The sequence below is a fragment of the Oryzias latipes genome, chromosome 2 (assembly GCF_053564925.1).
Source record: "Oryzias latipes strain Hd-rR chromosome 2, Olatipes_Hd-rR_3.1".
NCBI lineage: Eukaryota > Metazoa > Chordata > Actinopteri > Beloniformes > Adrianichthyidae > Oryzias > Oryzias latipes.
Window position 1 is genome coordinate 42,127,866 of NC_136238.1, and position 22,369 is coordinate 42,150,234.

At 43.3% G+C, this 22,369-nt stretch overlaps 1 protein-coding gene across 2 annotated transcripts in view; it reads left to right on the forward strand.

The window, feature by feature from the left end:
- The first annotated feature begins 11,132 nt into the window (after positions 1-11,132).
- The window catches only part of LOC111946432 (NACHT, LRR and PYD domains-containing protein 12-like), a 103,135-nt gene continuing 91,898 nt past the window's right edge, over positions 11,133-22,369 (forward strand). For both annotated transcript variants that reach the window (XM_078939519.1, XM_078939522.1), the window contains exons 1-6: positions 11,133-11,232; positions 13,748-13,881; positions 13,964-14,074; positions 14,284-14,388; positions 17,712-17,822; positions 20,997-21,227. In XM_078939519.1, coding sequence (XP_078795645.1) covers positions 13,793-13,881; positions 13,964-14,074; positions 14,284-14,388; positions 17,712-17,822; positions 20,997-21,227 — 647 coding nt within the window. In that variant the 5' untranslated portion in view covers positions 11,133-11,232; positions 13,748-13,792. The remainder of the gene's footprint in view (positions 11,233-13,747; positions 13,882-13,963; positions 14,075-14,283; positions 14,389-17,711; positions 17,823-20,996; positions 21,228-22,369) is intronic.

The window sequence follows — 22,369 nt, forward strand, 5'->3', positions numbered from 1 at the left end:
GGTTTTTCTTGCAAATGCACACCCATTTAAACAGAGGTCGTCCAAAACAAAGCCACTCGAGTCAGTCCAGTTGAGGGACTTCCCTGGATGTGGGGTGATAGTGTAGGAATCCAGTCATCAGCACTTTCCCTCATCCTAACCATATCCCCCAGATCCTGCCACTGCTGATTGTGCCTGTTCCGCACGGAGACGTGTAGAGGGGACCACATGTGATACATTTCAACATGTTTACAGCTGCACTGCCCCGTTCATCTGCATACAAATACGTAAAAGTGATTTTAGTTGCACTAACTCTGACTGAGAAATGTACACGGTGTCACCATTTGCTGCTTTCACTGAAACTTGCGTGGCTGCAGGCTTTGCTCCTGGAATTGGTTCTTTGATAGCTGTCCTACATGCATCAGTGTCACACAAAAAATCATTTCTTTTCCATTCATCCTTAATTTAACTTCTGGTTTAACATCGGCATAAGCCAATAAATCCTGGAAGTTTATCAACACCTAGTCATTTCTATCTGATTCATCATTCTGCTTTTCAGGGAGTCCTGTATTAGAAAATGCAAAGCTCCCTGTCCCCTGGCCTATTCATGCTTGTTCCTTCTTTTTTTTTATTCTACCAGTCTCCGTGTAGTCAGCTCTGCGCCTAAAACCTGCCACTACTCTATCTTTCAAAGCTTGAACTCGTTGCTCCAGTAGGCCTGAACCTTGAATCACTGGGGCGTTGCCATCCATAGGATTCCAATCTCCCTGCACAGAACGCCAATCTGGCCCCAAAGCGGCCATCCACACCTGTTGCACTTCCTGAACATTCAGATGGTATGATCGTCTCAAACTTTCCACGTCCTGCACAAACTGATTTACATGTGCTTTGTAAGAAATAAACCTTTTATAGCTTTTTTAACATCTTCCATTGTCCATGTCCTATACACTAAAATACACAACAAAAAATATACTAAAACGTGTCCTATTATTATTCTGAGGCTATAGGGAGCTGTTTACATCTGCTCTGTGAGGAGCAGTCGCTCCTCCTTCCTGCGAGTTCTCATCCTCCTTTCTGCAGGCTCGTACACGCGCCCCCTCCCTCTGCTCTCTCTTGTTCTCTGAAGCTGCTTTGTCCTTTTTTCCATTTTTTCTGCCTCTCTCAACCAAAAGTCAGTAGACTCAAATCCTCCCTTCTTCATTTTCCTCTGATCTTTTCCTGTATTTTCTTTAATCGCATCCTGCAATGCAGTTATTTGTTTAACTTTCCATTAAATCCACAGTCCTTCACCCGTTTATCCAAATGCTTGATTTTTTGTAGGGTCCAGACTTTCCACATACTTCCAATCCTTGCTCTGCAAACTTTCTAATTTTTCAAAAACACTTGCTTGTCTAACAGTTCAAAAACACAAGCGGCAAATTCAGCGATTTGCATAACACAACAACAACAAAACACACAGCAAATACAACAATTTGCACAACACTAAAAACAACAACACACAGCAAATACAGCTATTAGCTAAAATCACATTAACATACACACACTCTATACTTTACTTATTTATAAATGCCGGCAAAGTTATGTTACTGGGAATTTTTTCTTCATATCTATACATACATATGTATCATCTTATTTAACAGGGGATTTCGAGGACCCTGCCGTCCTTGCCTGATAGTGTCTAGAATTCTCAGGGCTTTAACTTTCTTTTTAAACACGGAATTTAACTGACTCTGCCGTCCAACCGAATAGTACGGGATTTCAAGGACTCCGCCGTCCTTTCCGTTGTCTTTCTCCTTCAGTATATTGTCAACCTTTCGGACTCCAGCCAACGGGATGGGCACCAGTTCCAACAAAGGGTTGAGTCAGCTGTGGCCACAGTCTCCTGGGGCCCACCACGCTCGCTGGAATCCTCAGGTATGTTGGTCCAATTGGACCAATTTAATGTTGGGTTAAAACAACCAGCAACATTTGAACCATTGAACAAGGAAAGAAAGACAAACACACCAAGGTACCTTTTGATGGGGAGAATGAACAGAGAATAATGCCCAGTAACAATCTCTCTCCGCTCTGGCGGAATATTCCTGTCGCCTCCCCTTTTATTATCTTTGTCGGGTTTCCCTAATTTACATATGCGCTGAGCTCCAAGGAGGGGGAACAAGAAGGCACAGGTGCAGCAGGATTATAAAACATTAATTATGACATGTCTATCTTTTGCAGCCTTCTCACATCATCTTCAGACCTGCAAAGCCTTTTCACTCAGATAAACTAACACAGAACGTCCTTCGTTTATTCTAGACACAGCTAACACAGGTTCCCAAGAGAATGCTGGAGAGAAACAAAAACCTCCACCTTCCTGTGAAACAGATTTGGACACACACACTTCTGCAAACATGATTAAATCACCTATATATAGCTAGGTGATACCTAAAAAAGCAAATTTGAGATAAATTGTATACATTATTCCAACAGAAGATCCACATTCTTTCAGTCAGAGCTGCTCTCAGGTTCAAACTCTTGTTCCAAACAGTCTGAATGTTGATGTTTCTGTCAGCAGTAAAGAGGTCAGAGGTCAGAGCAGAGCTTTCAGTCACCAATGTGATCAGAAATGATGGAAATTTTCACGGAGAAACTGGGAATGTTCCCTAAAATCAGAACAATGTTGATGTTTGCAGATCAATTCCTAAAAGCTGATGATGTGTTTGAGCTCAAAGGAACATTTCTGCTTTGAACAGACGACCACCACGACCATGAAGGCATCACAGCTCCTGCTCCAAACTCCAACATGTCGGCTGTGATGCAACAAAATTAATAGAAAAGATTTGTCAGCCTAACAGTGTGTTAAATGGTTGAATATTTTAACTAAAGGTTGTCACATGTCTGCATTAACTAGGATATTGAGGTACATGTGGCATGAGGAAAACAAGAAATTAATCATTTTTTCAAAAGAATTGTTTGCTGTTTTCCAAACAAAAATAAATTTCATTTATGAATGTAAAAGAGTTGGATAATAATAATAATAATAATAATAATAATAATAATAATAATAATAATAATAATAATACATTTTATTTATAAGGCGCCTTTCTGGGCACTCAAGGTCGCCGCACAGCATGTATACGGTATAAAAATACAATAAACAGTTACAACAACAACAGCAGTTTAAATACATACACAATTAAATAAAATGTATATGAAAACCTGAAAAGTTCACTGTTAAAGTGAATAGGCCATTTGGAAAAGATGAGTTTTTAGCTTTGATTCGAAATGTGGGAGTGTGTCAGTGTTGCGGAGGTCAGGGGGGAGTGAGTTCCAAAGCCGGGGAGCAGAGCAACTGAATGACCAGCTCCCCATGGTGACAAGACGGGCAGAAGGGAGAGAAAACTGGATAGAGGAAGAGGAGCGGAGGGAGCGAGCAGGTATGGAGACATGAAGGAGGTCAGAGAGATATGGAGGTGCAAAGTTGTGAAAGGCTTTGAATGCGTAGAGCAAGATTTTGTATTGAATGCGGAATGGGATGGGGAGCCAGTGAAGCTGTTGAAGGATAGGTGTGATATGGTTGATGGAGGGAGTGCGTGAGATGATACGAGCTGCTGAATTTTGAACCAGTTGAAGTTTATGGAGGGTTTTTTGTGGGAGACTAAACAGAAGAGAGTTACAATAGTCCAGGCGGGAAGTAACAAGACTGTATGAGTACAGCAGTGGACTGAGGAGAGAGGGAGGGCCGGAGACATTGGATGTTGGATGAAGTAGGCTGATCGGGTGACGCTAATTATGAGAGAAGTGAAAGAGAGACTACTGTCGAGGATGACACCCAAAGTACATTGAGTTTTAAGAAGTTTGAGGTGAACCAGGATGTTCCAGTTGACTTCATTGATGCAGTCAATCAGCGCTAATGGAGGCAGTGTGGGGTTGGGTTGGCTGGAAAGATAGAGCTGGGTGTCATCCGCATAGCAATGAAAATGGATGTGGTGTTTTTGGAAAATATGACCAAGCGGGAGAAGGTAGATAATAAAGAGGAGTGGACCGAGGACAGAACCCTGAGGGACACCAGTTGTGATAGGGACAGAATGAGAAGTGACAGATTTCAGTTGGATAAACTGAGTACGGTCAGACAGGTAGGAATGAAACCAGGAGAGGACGGTGCCAGAGATGCCAATGGAAGAGAGTCTGTACAGGAGGATAGAATGAGAAATGGTGTCAAAAGCTGAACTGAGATCAAGTAAAAGAAGGATGGATAATAAACCACAGTCAGCAGAGAGAAGAAGGTCATTAGTGATTTTTAGAAGAGCAGTTTCAGTACTATGAAGGGGACGGAAGGCAGATTGAAAAAATTCATACAGATTATTGGAGGACAGATTAGCATGAAGCTGAGCAGACACTGTTTTCTCAAGAATTTTTGAAATGAATGGAAGGTTGGAAATGGGACGGTAATTATTGAGGTCTGTTGGATCTGCACCCAGTTTTTTAAGTATGGGAGTGACAGCAGCAGTTTTCAGTACAGGAGGAACAATTCCAGAGGAGAGGGGAGCATGGATTATGTTGGTGATGAGAGGACAAACAGAGGGAGCTGTAGCTTTAACAAGGATGGTGGGCAGTGGGTCAAGCTGGCATGTGGAAGGTTTGGATTTTTTAATTAATTTAAAGATTTGACTAACTGTGGGTAGGGTAAATGAAGAAAATGAATTATCATATGTAAAAGACGGAATGGAAAGTAGAAAAATGGAGCAGAGTTGGGGGAAAGCGGTTGATGGATAAGGTGGATTTTTGTGGTAAAAAATGAAGCCAAGGTGTTGCAGAAATCAATTGAATAGAGATGTAATGGAAGGGAGTCAGGAGGTTCAGTGATGTTAGAGATGAGGGAGAAAAGAAACTATGAATTTTTTTTATTTGAATTGATTAGATTGGAGTAGTAGGCAGATTTGGTTTTGGAGATGCACTCTTTTAGTGGTGAGTGTGCTGTGTGTACATGTCTTTATGGATGGTTAGTCCGGTTTTGGTGTAGAGTCTTTCAAGTTGGCGACCTTTTGCTTTTAACTGTCTGAGAGTGGGGGTGTAACAGGGTGCAGTATAGGTGAATGAGACTGATCTGGATTTGAGCGGAGCAAGTGTGTTGAGGATGTGGTGCAGGTATGTGTTGTAGTGTGAAACAAGTTGATCTGGAGCTGTAAAACTGTCTGTATTTGGGAGTTCACTGATCAGGGCAGATAAAATCTCCAGGTTGATATCCTTAGCATTACAGAAGGTAATATTGCATGAAGGCCTGTGTTTGGAAAGAAACAAATTGACATTAAATATCACAAGCATATGGTCGGAAATCGGGATGAAGTTTGATTTACAGTCCATGGGTATTATACCTGAGCAACAGATTAAGTCTAGAATGTGTCCTTTTGAGTGAGTGGGAAAATCGACAAATTGTTGAAAACTAAAACTGTCCAAACAGGATAGGAAGTCATTAGTAAGTGAATTGTTAACATTATCCAGGTGAATATTTAGGTCTCCTAGTAATAAAACATTTGGTGAAAGTGCCTCAAATGACTGGAAGATAGGAACTGTTATAGGAGCTGCTCTCAAACACTCAAAACTGGTTGCTGAAGAAGTTGAAATGAACGACTTTTTTGTGATCGGCTGTTATGGGGTTAAACAAAACTGAGGGACATGATTAAATGGTGAAATTCTATAAAGGTTCTGTTATGTGTAGGCCTGACTCCTGCTCAGCTGTCCTGCATCTCTGTTGATTTTCTGTCTGCCTATTTAAGGTGTGTTGTTTCTGTGCTCAGTGTCGGAGCGTATTCTGTTCTTTGAGCCTTCAAGCTTGTGTTTCCCTCTGGCATTAAAGCCCTTCTTTTGGAATTCCATCTGGTTTGAGTTGTTCCTGCCTGCGTCTGGGTTTTTCTCCTCTACCTGACCGTAACATTACGCTCCGACCATGTCCATCCAACCCAGCAGGAGGGTCTGACTTAAGGGACTTACCAGGTTCTTCCCCCGAGGGGAGTTCTGCTACCGGCGATGTGCTATCTGTCCTGGCTCGTGAGATGCGTGGTTACATGTCCGGCATGCAACAGCTCCATGAGCGTCTCTCCAAGCTGGAGCATGTCCCCTCGTCTCCACCTCGCCAAACCCGACTGGGTCATCCGGAGCCGTTTGATGGCACGCCTGAGGACTGCCGGGCGTTCATCACCTCCTGTCGCCTTCATTTCGATTTCAACCCAAGCGAGTTCCCGTCTGAACAGAACAAGGTGGCTTTTGCTCTAAGTTACCTGACGGGCCGAGCCAAACGGTGGGGGTTAGCGGAGTGGGAGCGCGGAGCTGAGATGTGCCGCTCTTTCCGTGTTTTTTCCACTCAACTCCTCACCGTCTTCAATCCCTCTACTCCTCATCGAGCTGCGGCCTCAGAACTCCTCCGCCTCCAGCAAGGGGCTCGCAGCGTCTCGGACTATGCAGTGGAGTTCCGGACCCTGGCTGCCAGCACTCGCTGGCCGGATGAAGCATTGGTGGACGTTTTTCTCCGGGGTCTCTCCGACGGACTCAAGGACGAGCTAGCGGCTAGGGAGATTCCAGAGGATCTGGAGGAACTGATCTACCTCTCAGTGCGTATTGACCGCCGGATGCGGGAGCGGGGCCGTGAGCGTCACGGCAACACAGGTTTTCGCCCACCGCTGCATGAGGAGGATCCACCACTCCAGTCCGACACTCCACGACGGGGTTTTCTTCCTCCTGCGGAGCCCATGCAGCTGGGAGCCGGCCGTCTCACTCCTGCAGAACGAAGGCGCCGCTTGAGAGGAGGCCTTTGCTTATACTGTGGACAGTCTGGACACTGTGCGCGACTGCCCGGTAAACTCCAGGGTTCATCAGCAGTGAGGGAACTGGTGAGCCGCAATTCTTCTTTTTCTTCTACCTCACGGCCCTCTACCAAGGTCTTGGTGACCCATGCAGGAGCTCAGGAGGAGTTTGAGACTCTAATTGACTCGGGCTCCGATGGTGACTTAATCTCTCAGGAGGTGGTGAACAAACTTAAAATTCCTGTTGAGCCTTTATCACCTGTGTTAGTCATTCATGCCATAAATGGGTCTGTTATCCATAAGGTGTCATGTCGTACTGTTAACATTTCTGTGTCTGTGTCCGGAAACCACACTGAACGGATGAGTTTCTATGTTGTGGAGTCTCTGAAGCCACAGGTGATTTTGGGCTTTCCGTGGTTATGCAGACATACCCCTCATATTGACTGGTCTACCGGACGGGTTTTGTCATGGAGTCCCTTTTGTTTACTCAACTGTCTTTCTTCTGCTGCATTTCGTAGTCCTGTTACAGCACAGCGGTCTCCTGACCCGCCGGATCTCAACAATGTTCCCCCTGTTTACCATGATCTATGTACTGTTTTCTGTAAGTTTAGAGCTAAATCCCTTCCCCCCCACCGCCCTTATGATTGTGCCATTGACCTTTTGCCCGGAACCCAACCGCCTAAAGGCCATATTTACCCCCTGTCTCCACCTGAGCGGGAGGCTATGGACAATTACCTGCAGGAGAGTCTACAGGCCGGGATCATTCGACCTTCCTCCTCTCCCGCCGGGGCTGGGTTCTTCTTTGTGGGAAAGCGTGATGGAGGACTGCGACCCTGCATCGATTACAGGGGTTTGAACAATATTACGGTGCGAAATACTTATCCCCTTCCTTTGTTACAGACAGCGTTTGACCTTTTGAGCGGGGCTTCAGTTTTTTCTAGATTGGATCTCAGGAGTGCATATCATTTGGTCCGCATACGAGAGGGGGATGAGTGGAAGACTGCCTTCAACACTCCGAGCGGACATTTCGAGTACCTGGTTATGCCCTTCCGGCTCACTAATGCTCCAGCGGTCTTCCAGTGTTTGATTAATGATGTCCTGAAAGACATGATAAACAAGTTTGTCTTTGTTTATCTTGATGACATCCTGATCTTCTCTCCAGATCTCGACACCCATGTGCAGCACGTCAGAACCGTCCTCCAGCGCCTACTAGAGAACCAGCTTTACTGTAAAGCAGAGAAGTGCGAGTTCCACACCAAGCAGACTCGCTTCCTTGGTCATGTGGTTTCTCCCGGAGGCGTCCAGATGGACAGCGCCAAGGTCAAAGCCGTTCTGGAATGGCCTGTTCCTTCTGGACGGAAACAGCTCCAGCGCTTTCTCGGGTTCGCCAACTTTTATTAACGCTTCATCCGAGGCTTCAGTGGCGTTGCTGCACCCCTCCATAAGCTCACATCGGCTAAGGTACGTTTTGTCTGGGATGAGGGGGCCGACAAGACGTTCACCGAGCTGAAGCGACGTTTCTCTACAGCCCCTATTCTGACTCAGCCTGATCCCTCTAAGCAATTCATCGTAGAGGTGGATGCATCTGAGTCTGGGGTGGGGGCTGTGTTATCGCAGAGAGCGTCCAATAATAAGGTTCATCCCTGCGCGTATTTCTCCCGCAAGCTCACTCCTGCGGAGAGAAACTACGACATAGGGAACAGAGAACTCCTGGCAGTAAAACTGGCTTTGGAGGAGTGGCGTCATTGGTTGGAGGGGGCTGCGCAGCCGTTCTTGGTCTGGACTGATCATAAGAACTTGGAGTATATCAGGACTGCCAAGCGTCTTAACCCTCGTCAAGCGAGGTGGGCCCTCTTCTTTGACAGGTTCAATTTCTGTCTGTTCTACCGTCCTGGCAGCAGGAACTTCAAGCCAGACGCTCTCTCCCGCCAGTTCCAGCAGGAGGAGGAGTCTGGGTCTCCTGCTGTTACCACCACCATCATCCCTTCCCACCTGGTGTTGGGAACCACACGCTGGTCTCTGGAGCGGAGGGTTAAGGCGGCTGTTTCTGACCCCGCCACTGTACTAGCTGGCTGTCCAGACGGATGCCTGTTTGTTCCTCCTTCTCTGCGCACCTTGGTCCTAAAGTGGGGGCGCTCCTCCAGACTGGCTTGTCATCCCGGAGTGACCAGGACCGGCTTTCTTGTGGCCCAGCGTTTTTGGTGGCCCTCTTTGTCCTCCGACATTAGGGCTTTTGTGGCGGCTTGTCCTGTTTGTGCCAGTGTCAAGATCCCAAGGACCCCGCCTGCTGGTTTACTCCACCCTCTACCTGTGCCGTCTAGACCTTGGTCCCACGTAGCCATGGACTTTGTCACCGGTCTACCCAACTCCAGAGGTAAAACAGTCATACTCACCCTCATTGACCGTTTCTCCAAACTAGTGCATGCCATACCTCCGAGGAAACTCCCTTCTGCAAAGGAACTAGCGGTACTAGTTTCCCAGCATTTGTTCCGCCTGCACGGTCTTCCTCAGAACATCACCTCAGATCGTGGGCCTCAATTCGTTGCTGCCTTCTGGAGGGAGTTTTGCTGCCTCCTCGGGATCAAGGTCAGTCTGAGTTCTGGTTTCCATCCTCAGACTAACGGCCAGGTAGAGCGGTACAACCAGGATTTGGAGACAACACTTCGAGCCTTGTGCAGCAAGAACCCCAGAACCTGATCGTCTCAGCTCCCATGGGCTGAGTATTCCCACAACTCCCTAATCAACACTTCCGGATACTCCCCATTCCAAGCTGCCTATGCGTATCAACCCCCTTTGTTTCCCCACCAGGAACAATTGGCTGCCTCTTCTGGTCCCGCTGCCTTTTTGAGACGCTGTCGTCGCACCTGGAGCAGGTACAGACTGAAGCTTCTGCAGAACCAGGAGCGGTTCACGGCTGTAGCCAATCGTCGGAGGTCCGCAGCTCCGGAGTACAAGGTGGGGGACAGAGTATGGCTCTCCTCAGCCAATGTTCCTTTGAAGGGAGGGTCCAGAAAGCTGCAACCCCGCTACATCGGTCCCTACACCATCTCCAAGGTCATCAATCCTGTGGCTGTGGAGCTGGAACTGCCTCGCTCCCTGAGGATCCACCCGGTGTTCCACGTTAGCAAGATTAAGCCTGCCAGGGACTCTCCCCTACAGCCTGCTCCAGCTTCTCCTCCTGGCCCTCGTATCGTGGATGGTGATCCAGTTTATACGGTCAAGTCCCTCCTCGCTTCCAGACGGGTGGGTCGGGGCCTGCAGTACTTGGTCGATTGGAAGGGGTATGGACCGGCGGATCGTCAGTGGATCCCTGGCCGTTACATCGTTGATCCGTCCCTCATCTCTCGCTTCCATTGTGACTACCCTGATCAGCCTCGCCCTCGTCCGTCTGGTAGCCGGTCTTAGCGGGGGGGGGGTTATGTTATGTGTAGGCCTGACTCCTGCTCAGCTGTCCTGCATCTCTGTTGATTTTCTGTCTGCCTATTTAAGGTGTGTTGTTTCTGTGCTCAGTGTCGGAGCGTATTCTGTTCTTTGAGCCTTCAAGCTTGTGTTTCCCTCTGGCATTAAAGCCCTTCTTTTGGAATTCCATCTGGTTTGAGTTGTTCCTGCCTGCGTCTGGGTTTTTTCCTCTACCTGACCGTAACAGGTTCATGTATTTTTCTCATTTCTTCAATTTAAGTGACACTAAATATTGCAATGGATCATGTTAGCAGAAAAAACATGTGGTTATTAACTGTTTTTTTTATCAGTTTTGCATTCAGTGTCAAGGTAACTTTGGTTGGGGGTGGCATGCTCCTTTGGCTGACCCCTACTTCAGGCACCCATGACATTTTTAAAACATAATTTTCAAACTATTTTTGTTTGCTAAAATGCTGAGACATGTGGCTCTTTCCATTTCTTGTTTTAAAATGAATTTTATGGCTTAATATATACGAAAATATTTGAAGTAAACCTGTAGGAGACAAAGTGCACTGATTTCAGAGAATCACCCGACCATCTGTTAATCCGACAACTTGAAGCTCCGCCCCTCCTCCCAGTGACTGTCAGGTTTCTGGTTGAACTTGTTCTCTGTCTTTAGTTTCTCTAAACGTCCTGTTATGTTCATGGGATGTTTCTTCCTCCATCTTCATCTCAAATTCTCAGGTCACTTTACAAACATCCTGCAGCTCCTGACAGTCATTTCACCTCCAACAAGAAGCCACGCCCCCTTTTTCGTGTCAGTATCAAACCTGATCAGATCCTGATCCTCTGACTGTGTGGCAGTGGGTGTTCACTTGGTAGACAACAGGCAGGTTGAGGGTTTGATTCCAAGAAGGCTCACAGTCTGAATCTAACATTAATTTTCCACTTCAGCTGCTCCACCTGCTGCCCCGCCCACCTGTGCTGCCCCGCCCACCTGTGCTGCCCCGCCTCCATCCAGGTGGACTCTTCCTGGTTGTGAGTCAGTGATCAGTGCTGCAGCTGCGTTGACACGGTGAGTGGAGACTCTTCTTCCTCTTCATCTCTTTGCAGAAACTGAAGTGAGTTTGTTTCTGGAACTTTGTCTTCACTAACTTGACTGTTTGTTTCTGAATGTTTGGAGAAGATCTTCTTCTTTCTCTGCAAACTCTCATCACTCTGCTGTTTCCAAAGCTTCATCATTGTTGGATCAACAACATGGAGGACTCTTCTTCATCAAGTCAACAACAATAAGCTGATGCTTGTTGTGTTTTTTCATTTCTGACTCCAAACATTCCTGTTCTCCTCCATCCAAGTCTGTGTGAGAACTCATTACTAAAGTAATAGATTACAGTTCCAGGTAACTGTGAGCTGGAACACAGTAGAGTAATATTTCCTCATTCCATCTTCAGGAACTCTCAGATTCCACCAGACAAACAATCTAGAATAGAAATGTTTGTAGCAGAGAGACCATGAGGCGTTAGTGGATAAAAAACAAAGATTTTATGCTTTTCTTCAACCGACTATAAATTCTATTTTTCATATCATCATAAATGATTGTGTTTAATCTGCTGTTAGTCTTCATTGACCCTAAACTTCAGTTGTTGTCTTTCGTCTGTTTTTAGCACAGAGTTGTGTTTATAGTTTTTCTATTTCAGTCATGTAAACTTAATGACAGAGAATTTGAGCCTCCATCAAAATAAAAAAATAAATACATTTACTAGAATAAAATAGTACAATCATGAAAAAAGTTGTGAATTTATGAGGATAAACTTGTAGGATTATCGGTAAAAGAGTCAGTGTTATATGTCAATAAAGTTATAATTTCATAAGTTATGAGTTGAGAATGAAAAAGATCTGGACTTTTTTAAACCTTCTGCATTGATCAAAGTGTCAAACTAAAGTGTTTTTCTGCTCCTCACATCTTTCTCTCTGTTGGAATCTGTCAGAGTTTTTCCTGGAAGCTCTGACAGATCTGGAAGATCCACATTCTTTCAGTTTGATGTTTTCATTGGGATCAAATCTCTTCCTCAAACGGCTTTTCTGACTTGTTCACATTCAGACTTCAATCTGCTCAGTTCTGAGCTTTAGCAGAGGAGAACCATCATTTAAATCCTAAAAACATCTAAATCCTAAACAGATTCTGACAATATTTCTCTAAAAATCCAATAGAATCTGATATCAAACTAATAATTCTACATCATCAAATCCATTCTTTCTTTAGTCATTTTCCTTTATTTTTAGGATCTTGTGGATTTGAAACGTTGTGATTCTAACAGACGTGGAAAGAAAAGCTTCTCAGCTTGACTGTCAGCCATTTTCCTGAGCTGCATGTGAACAAACTCTCTGTTCCTCTGAGTCTGACTTCAGGGTCTTGGTCCTTCTTTTATATCCGACTGGCTTTTAACGTATGATCCTCCCAGAGTCCTTAGGTCTTCAGGTACAGGCCTGCTGAAGGTGTCCAGGGTCAGGACAAAAAACCACGGCGAGGCCTCGTTTAGAAACTATGAGCCTCGTCTGTGGAATAGTCTACCTGAGGATGTGAGGGCCTCATCCACTGTGGAGGTTTTTAAAAAGAAATTAAAGACACACTTTTTAAAATCAGCTTTTAATTAGATTTCACATCATATCTTTTCAAAGATAGAATTATTATTTTTTCTTTTTTTTACTACTGTGTTTTATGATGTTTTATCACATTCCAAATCTGTTTAGGTCACATGACCATCGGCTACAGTGGCCGTTTGGTTCCTATGTTCCGCTCTGAGTATTCTTGTATTCAGACTGAGGAATCTCAGAGAACTGAAGCTCAGTCTGATTGGAAATGAACAGAGACCACCTCCAAAGATGGGTTAGAGAGCGGTTCCTGGTTCCAGACCAGGATCCACTTGGGTTAATCAGACTGAAAATTTGTGGAAACAAACTCTGGTTCACTTTAAACCAAATGTGTCCAGTTTGAAAACACTCAAATTTTTTCTTTTTATGGACTAAACTCACTGAAGCTGAATTCTGATCCTCTGATTGTGTTTCCATTGTTTTCACTTTACCAGAAATAAACTTTATTATCAGAAATCTTCATGAAACCAAATCCTCCTTCATAGAATTGAGAACAACTTGGTGGTAAATTTGTCTCTTCAAAAGTTTTTCTTCTGCAGCTGTTCTAAAGAAAAGAACAATAAATTATCTCAGTACTCATGTTACAGTTTTCAGAGAGTAATATTGTAAGGTAATGGATTACTTTAGAACACGTAACCTGTAATGTTATCCAGTTTAGAGGTTCAACAGTGGAATCAAAGTCTCTGTTGGAGCTTTGAGAGGAAGAATTCATGTCTTTCTTTCTTTTCTCCTCATTCTTTGATTTTTGTCTGTTTTTCTTGATGCTTCATGTTTCCTGAAGTGTAGAAACAGGAAGTTTGTTGTTTCTTTGTCAAAGTGACTGAATGGAAATGTTGCTGCTGCAGCTCCATGTCTCCACCTGGTGGAGGGAGAGCAGAAGTGCAGCAGCTGATGGCAGCTTCCTCTGATGACGATGATGATGAGGGTTTCCTCTGCAGGTGAAGGTGTGTGTGAGCTGATGTGGATCCAGTCAATCCAGCATCATGGATCAGTTGGAGGAGCCACAGGAGGGAGCCCCTCCCTCTAAAAAAAGAAGAGATGGTAACCATGACAACCAAAACATAGCTCAGAGGTGAGATGAACATCTCCAACTGTCCATCATCTTCTCCATGTCAGAGCTCAGGACTCACACCAGCAACTTTCATTCTTCACAGGAACCAACCTGGACCTGGACCTGGACCTGGATCCAGCTGTGTGTCCAAAAGGAGTGACGAGTCAGAGAATCTTTTAAATAAACTCCTAAACAGTCAATTAGGAGTGGAACAGTAAGTGTGTCAGATGCATGTTTTGAATTCAACTGAAATACCTGCATGCAGTGTCACCCAGTTGTCAAAAGGGGGCGTTTTAACAGACTGTCTCACTGCAGATCAGTCTGGTCATGATCTGAGTTCAATAGTTCAACATGGAAGATAATCTGATCAACCTCCAGAACACAAGAAAGGAGTTTCTAATAAAACAAATTTGTTTCCATCAGTATTCTACAGAGACCTGGATCTGGATCCAGCTGTGTTTCCTTCAAGAGTGACTGGTCAAAGGGTTTTAATCCAGACTTCAAGGACATCCATCCAGCAGTGGAACAGTGAGTGTTTGTCAGAGTTTTTGGAGGCTGGATTCTAGTTCAGATGATCAACAGTTTTCAGATGAAGGACTTAAGGTCTGGTTCAGTTCTGGATCTCTCTGATCAGACTCACTTGGAGCATCATGTGTGTGATGAGATCTTTTCAGTTGAGTCTTCTGAGAGTCTCTGAGAGACATCAGAGATGTTGGAGAAGAAAACATGTTGACTGCTGACTCTGACTGACAGCAGCTCCAGTCTGATTCCAACCAAATCAGGAGAAAAGTTCCAGTTTTCTCTGGATTTGGGAGATTTTCACGTGTAAAATGTCTCAGAATCAGAATCCTTTATTGTCATTGTTTGTAATAATACAATGAAATTGGAGCTGCCTTGTCCTAAGTCAGACTGCTTGCTGGACAAAATATCAGGAATGATCGTGTTAAAGGCTGGGCTGTAGTCCACAAAGAGCACCCTGGCGTAGGTGTCTCTGTATTCCAGGTGGCTTAGCACAGTGTGGAGGGTGATGGGTATGGCATCCTCCGTCGATCTGTTTGCTTTGTAAACAAACTGGTGGGGGTCGAAGGTTGGAGATGGATGACTTCAGGCAAGCAGGGATAAAAGTCTGAGTTTGGTTTCATAGTGTGGCTGATTTCTGTACGTCTGACAGAGTTGAGCACTCTCGTAACGTGAGCATCCAGCAGCTCACCCGCAAACCTTGCTGCCCCCTGCTTGCCAAACTGGGAAGTGTAACATTTTTTTGTTTTTAAGGACGTCTGGGTTGTTCCAGATGGGTGTCATTTTGCTCGGTTGAATTGACGAGTTTGATATTTTGAGTAATTCCCACCAGGCTGTTAAAGTGGCGTTTATATTAATACTTTGAAAAGAGTCCTGTTTTTAACTGTTTGGCTAATAAATGGTAGATCTGACAGGTTGATCTTTCCACATAGTGCCTGTTCCAAGTCCAACTATGAGTTGGTTTCTCGATTATATATACATTTTAAAATGTATTTTAATCTATTTTCAAGAAAGTATTTGTAGAAGTTAAGTAATTCTAAGCCTCCACAGACTAATTCTTGCAATTTTATTGTTCCATAACAAGCTTGATATGGATGTTTTGAACCATTTTAGTGGGGGTTGTGTGGGGATCGTTGAGAAGAGATAATTCACTTTTGGAAAGATTTTCATTTTAACCAAGGCTACATTGCCCATAAGGGACAAAGGCAAGTTGACCCAGCTTGTTAGATTGTCCTGTATGCTTTTCAGTAGTGGGGTGTGGTTTGACTGCACCATTTCTGATGATTTTGGGGAAAACTAAATACCTAGATATTTTTTTGTTATTGCCTGATTTGACTGGTATCCTGAGTCTTTGCTCCGCATTACTGTTCAGTGATAATAATACAGAAAGATTCCAATTAATTGAGTAGTATGATATGAAGGAGAATTCACTAATATTTGTTGCTGTTTCATTTACAGAACGTGAGTTATTTAAAAACGGTAACATGTCATCTGCATAGAGACTAATTTTATGATGGCTGTGTTTGGTTTAAATTCCTTTAATGCTCTCATTCTGTCTTGTCACCTAGAGGCTCAATAAATATAGCAAAAAGAGTGGGGAAGAGTGGGCAACCTTGTCTGGTTCCTCTTCCAAGAAAAAACCTGTTGGAAGTCTGTCTATTAGTTCTGACTGATGCATTGGGGTTGTTACATAATGTTTTAGTTTAATTGACAAATGATTCTCCAAACCCAAACTTATGGAGGATTGCAATGAGGAACTTCCAATTTATTCTTTCAAAAGCTTTTTCAGGAGCCAGCGATAGTATGGTCATTTCCTGTTTTTTAATAGTGGCAAGGTCTATTATGTTAACGAGTCTGCGCACATTGCCATCCGAGTGTCTGCTTTTGATGAATCCAGTTTGATCGAGGTGAATTATGTAAGGACTGATTTTTTTCTATTCTCTGTGCTAGTGCTTTTGCTATTGCATTTTAACTTTTTAATAATGTCCCTAGCTAAAAGTATTTAGAGGTTTGATGGCTGTAAGGATCAAAGGATTTTAAGGATTCCCCATGTGTTTCAATTGAGGCAAAAATCCTGGAAATCCTGGAATATCTTGAAAAGTTCAAGGATTTGAAGGACCAAAAGTCATAGCTGAAAGAAATAAGGTGAAAGAGCTGAACATTTTAACAGTTGAATGGTTGAAATATCTGAAAAACTGTAGAAGTTAAGCAGCAAAAATTCTGGAAGATACTATAATAAAGAAAGACACCCAGGAAATATTTTGGGTTCTATGCTTAATAGCATTCAACCAGTAAACGGTTCATAGTGGTAACACAGAACAAACAGAACCAAACAAAACCCAATACGGCCACAGCCTTAACACACAGCCATGTTCAGGAACCATTTGGTGGTTGACCCTAAACTTAATTATCCACAGTTGATCATTCTTCTTGAAAATACACTTGTTGTTAAAGCTACGTATTTCCAGCATTTTGGAGCTTTTCACAATCCATGAATAGCAAGTAGAAACTGAACTGATAACAATTCCAGCTGCTGTATGCCAACGTGAACTCTTATCACAGATAGCCGAATTGCTTAGCCAACTGCCTGCATTCCGCTATTCCCTCTAGGTCACCCATCGTCTCCAATATCACCGATACCACCGACTTATCTAAAGTACCCTCATGTTACTGATCTTAAGACGTTTTTTTGTATAGCCAAAGCTAGTGCTTTGCCACCACATTGACCCTATGACTGTGCCATCAACCTTATTAATGACATCACCTTACCCATGGGTAAATTATTTAGTCTTTCTGGTCCTGAAAAGAAGACTATGCAAGATTATAATCACAAAGCTCAAATCTTTAGGCAACATCAGTCCCCCCTCTTCTCCTGTCGGCGCAGGTTTCTTTTTTGTTGAGAAAAAATACAAGTCGCTTCGACCCTTTACTGACTACCAGGAACTTAACCAGATCACAGTCAATGACAAGTATTCTCTCCCTCTTATCATTTCTGTCTTTGACTCCATCCAAGAAGCTCGCATTTTTTAGAAGTTAAATCTTCGAAAGGCTTACCATTTGGTTCGTATCTTCAAGGGTGACGTAAGAAAATCTGCCTTTAACACCCCGTTAGGTCATTACGAATATCTGGTAGTGCCTTTCGGACTCACGAACGCCCCGGCAGTTTTTCAAAGACTGGTCAATGATGTTATGCGTGATTTTCTCAACCGATTTGTTTTTGTTTATCTGGACGACATTCTCATATATTCTCATGACCTCGCCCAACATGAACACCATGTCCGTCTCGTCTTATTCTATTAAAGTTTTTGAAAAAACAATTGTTTGTCCATCAGGAAACAACGGAGACCTCAACCTGGATCTGGATCCAGCAGTGTGTCCCCCAAGAGTGACGAGTCAGCAAGTCATATACCTGACATCAAAATCATCATTTCAGGAGTGGAACAGTGAGTGTTTGTCAGAGTTAAAGGAGATTGGATTCTAGTTCAGATGATCAACAGTTTTCAGATGAAAGATCTAATTCAGTTTGTAAATTTACACGCTGTTTGAACAATTGCGGAGTCGGATTCAAATAGTATGTTTGATCAATATTACTAATGGCAGATGTGAATTCAGAAAGCCTAGAATTGAGTTTCTTTTGAGCACCAGCACTATAAGAGATAATTTGTCTCCTAAGACATGACTTTAGTGTATCCCATATTAGTGAGTGTGAAGTAGAGTCATTTTGGTTAAATAGGAGGAATACGTCAATAGAATTTGAGATGTAGTTTCAAAATTAAGAATTAAATCTCCAACGTGGGGGGCTGCATTTATTAAATTATATATCTGTATGTCCAATAATAAAGGTGTAAAAACTGCTCACTCAGTAATTTTGATTTGAATTTGATTTGATTTGAAATGGTTTATTTCAAGCAATCAAATAGAAGTTATACACAAAAGCAATATAAACATCAGTTATACATTCATACAATAACTAATCAAAATTAGGATAATTAGACATAATTAATAAATATTGCTTGAAAGGGAGTGGAAGGAAGCGAACTTATATAATTCCACCCCGTTATACTATAACCATTTTATTACATGATTTATCAATATCCGGTTCCTAGGTTTTATCAGACAGAATTAAGAATCATAAGGTATCAATAAGGCACATGCCAAAGATGAATTACTTAAGTACTACGTCAAAAATAACTATTTTAGAAATTAACATGGCAAATGCAGCATCTGAAATATATGCAAATTATGTTACTTTTAAAAATCATTCATATGCTTTAAAAAATAATACTATACCAGTAAAATAGACAACACTGTTTCAGGAATTTTCATAGCAAAATTTCATCAAGTATCAAAAGTTAAAAACATGTGCAAAGTTATGCTACATTAGGAAAGATTTTTGAATCAATTTATCAATTTTAGGAGCTAGTGAAGTAATATCATCAAAAGTCAATCAATTTAACAATTTTCAAAAGTGATTAATCATTTGTTTTACTCTTTTTATATATTTTTATTTTTTTATTTTTTTATAATAAAGTAATGCTGTTGGGGAAAAATAAAAAGGGTCCATAACTGTCGATTGTCCAAGGTTGGTATTTCTTCTTTTACTGATAACAGCTGATCTTCTGGGTTCAAAACAGTTAATAGTTCTCTTCGATGTTATGACTGCAGACATTAGATTCAGGTCCATATCCTTCTTCAGCTGATATCAGCTGCGGTGAAAGTTGAGGTCAAGTTGTCTGCAGCTCAGAACTCTGCTGTTATTCAGGTGACGTCAGACGATGGAGAAAGTGATGATTCCTGGTGTCATATTTCTTGAAATTATTTGGCTCTTTGGTTTATTACTCCACGTTGTTTCAGACAACCGTAATCAAGCACTTCTCAAAGTCCTTCATGGTGTTCACGACCAGAACCTTGGTCCGGTCCTCTGGACCGAGTGGTTTGACATAAATCCTGCAGCCTTTAACCCAAGTGTTCTCAATCTGCTTACGCTTCCTGAGAAGCCGTGCATGTTTTGAGATTTCAGCATTCCTTCTAGTCAGATGGTCGTTCAGATAAACAGTAGATCCTCTGAGGTTTTTGCGTAGATTCATCAGAGCTAGCTTGTGTTTGTGATTCACAAACCTGATGAGGATCGCTGGTTTATCCGTCTCCTTTCTCCTGGGGAGCAGGTGGCAGGTCTCGATGGTATTGAGATCCAGGGAAATCCCTTTAGATGTGAGAAATGAATGTATTTGCTGTTCCAGAGACTCTCCACTGACCTCCGTATTAGCACTGCCAGCTACGCTAGCGCTAGCATTAGCAGTGCTAGCTCGAGGCTTGATTGGTACTCCAGTGAGAATGACATTATTCATCCTTACTTGCTGTTCCACATCGTCCAGTCTTTTCTCCAGAATCCCGACCTGGTTTTCTCGCTGCTCGTTTTGAGCCCGAAATCTTCGGAACTCTTCCATCATATCCCAGAGCGGTGTTAGCTTAGCCGACACTTGATCCATAAAACTTTTCAGCGTTTCTTGAATAATGTCAAGAGACTTTTTGAGTTTTTCATATTCCTGGGGTTTCTTCGGGGGCATGGTCAGCTCTCTTTTTTGGAGAAAAATCAACTTTTTAAGTAATTTGAAGATAGTTGTAATCGCAGAGAGGCACGCCACGCGTCCTGCTGCTGTAACCCGGAACCGGAAACCGTAATCAAGATCCAAACATATTTACTTGCTGCATCAGACAAGGTAGAGTCTTTCTCAATTCCTTTGTATGTGATGCACAGCCACGCCGGATAACATTGTCCATATCGAGCTCCCTTGATGCCGCAGAGTTGGCACCTGACCACGACAAATCTCGCGTCGGAGGAGTTATGGCTGTATAGTCCGGGAAGAAAGAGAGGGCCATGTCCCGGACTTTGATCTGTTGAATCTCCCTCGAACGGAGTAAGATGTCTGCACAATCGCTGTAGTTGTGGAATTTTCACACAATGACCCGCGGCTGTTGACCTGGCTTTGGCGTGGGCTGGAGAGACCGGCTGGCAGTCCGAACGCCTCCTTCATCAATGCTCCAATAACTGTCATGCTGCAAGTCAGGCCCCTCCAGAACTCCCATGATTCAGACATTTTTATGCCTCGACCCGGACTCAAAATCCTCATATTTATTCTCAAGCTTAGAGTAGCTGTCAGTGACTCAATGGTGGTTTTCATCTGAGTGATGTCATCAGAGCAGCAGGAAAGCATGTGCTTCATCTCCCCCACAGTATCTCTCAGCATAGACACATTAGCATCGGTGTCGGACAAGGTTCTCAAGGACTTTAGCACAAAAAGGTAGGTTGGACGTTGGTCTATAGTTAGAAATCAGTGCAGTATCAAGCCCTTGTTTTTTCAGCAGTGGTCTCACTACCGCTTGTTTAAAATTGAGTGGAACCTGAGTGGACGAACGACTAGTGTTAATAATAGATAAAACTGCTGGTCCTTAGACTGGAAAAACTTTCTAAAAAAACAGGCTGGAAGACCATCGCTAGAAGTCCCAGCTAGCTTTAACCTTCAAACCACAGTCAGATGGAATTAATAGTTTGATGACATGTAGAAATGTCACATATTTTTAAAGAGTTTTCACTGAAAAATTTGTTTTTCACTCAGGATTCAACAGGAATCTGGACCTGGACCTGAACCTGAACCTGAACCTGAACTTGGACCTGAACTTGAACCTGGACCTGAACCTGGACCTGAACCTGGACCTGAACCTGGACCTGAACTTAGACCTGAACCTAGACCTGATTCTGGATCCGGCTCCAGCAGTGTGTCCTTCTGGAGTGACAAGTCAACAAATCATATTCCAGACTCCAAATACATCATTTCAGGAATGGAACAGTAAGTGTCTGTTAGAGTTAAAGGAGGCTGGATTCTAGTTTAGATGATCAACAGTTTTCAGATAAAGGACTTGAGGTCTGGTTTAGTTCTGGATCTCTGTGATCAGGCACACTTGGAGCATCAAGTATTTGATCACCCTGTGATTTAGCAAGTTCTCCCGTTTAGAAAACATGGAGGGGTCTAAAGTTTTTATCATCAGTGCATTTCCACAATGAGAGACAGAATCTGAAGAAACATTCAGAAATGACGTTGTACGATTTTTTTAAATCAATTTATTTGTAAATTACTTGGACAAATAAGTATTTGATCACTTGATTATCAGATAGATTTCTGACCAGCAAAGACATGCTGTTCTGCTTTTAAATAGTCCAACTCCACTCTGCTCATGATTCTAAATTAGTGTCACCTGTTTGAGGTGGTTAGCGTGCATAAAGGCACCTGTGCCCCCCCACAGTCAGTTAGATGTCTAACTACCAACATGGGCAAAACCAAAGGAGCTGTCAAAAGACACAAGAGACAAAATTGTAGACCTTCACAAAGCTGGAAGTGGCTACGGGGCAATTGCCAAGCAGCCTGGTGAGAAAAGAACAACTGTTGGAGCAATTGTCAGAAAATGGAAGAGGCTAATGATGACTGTCAATGTCCCTCGGACTGGGGCCCCTCGCAAGATCTCACCTCGTGGGGTATCGATGATGCTAAAGAAGGTGAAGAATCAGCCCAGGACTATACAGGAGGAGCTGGTCAATGACCTGAAGAGAGCTGGGACCACCATTTCCAAGGCTACTATAAGTAATACATTAAAACGTCATGGTTTAAAATCATGTATCGCACAGAAGGTTCCCCTGCTGAAGTGAGCTCTTGTCAAGGCCCGTCTGAAGTCTGGCAATGACCGTCTTGATGATCCAGAGGAGTCATGGGAGAAAGTCTTGTGGTCAGATGAGACCAAAATAGAACTTTTTGGTCTCTGAGTTTTGTTTCATAGTGTGGCTGATTTCTCCAAGTCTGACAGAGTTGACCACACCCACAACGTGAGTGTCCAGCAGGTCACCCACAGATTTTGCTGCTTTGTGCTCAATATTGTCACCTGGATTGAGTCCCAAATAAATAAATGGTTCATACTGGTCAATATTTAATATTTCTCT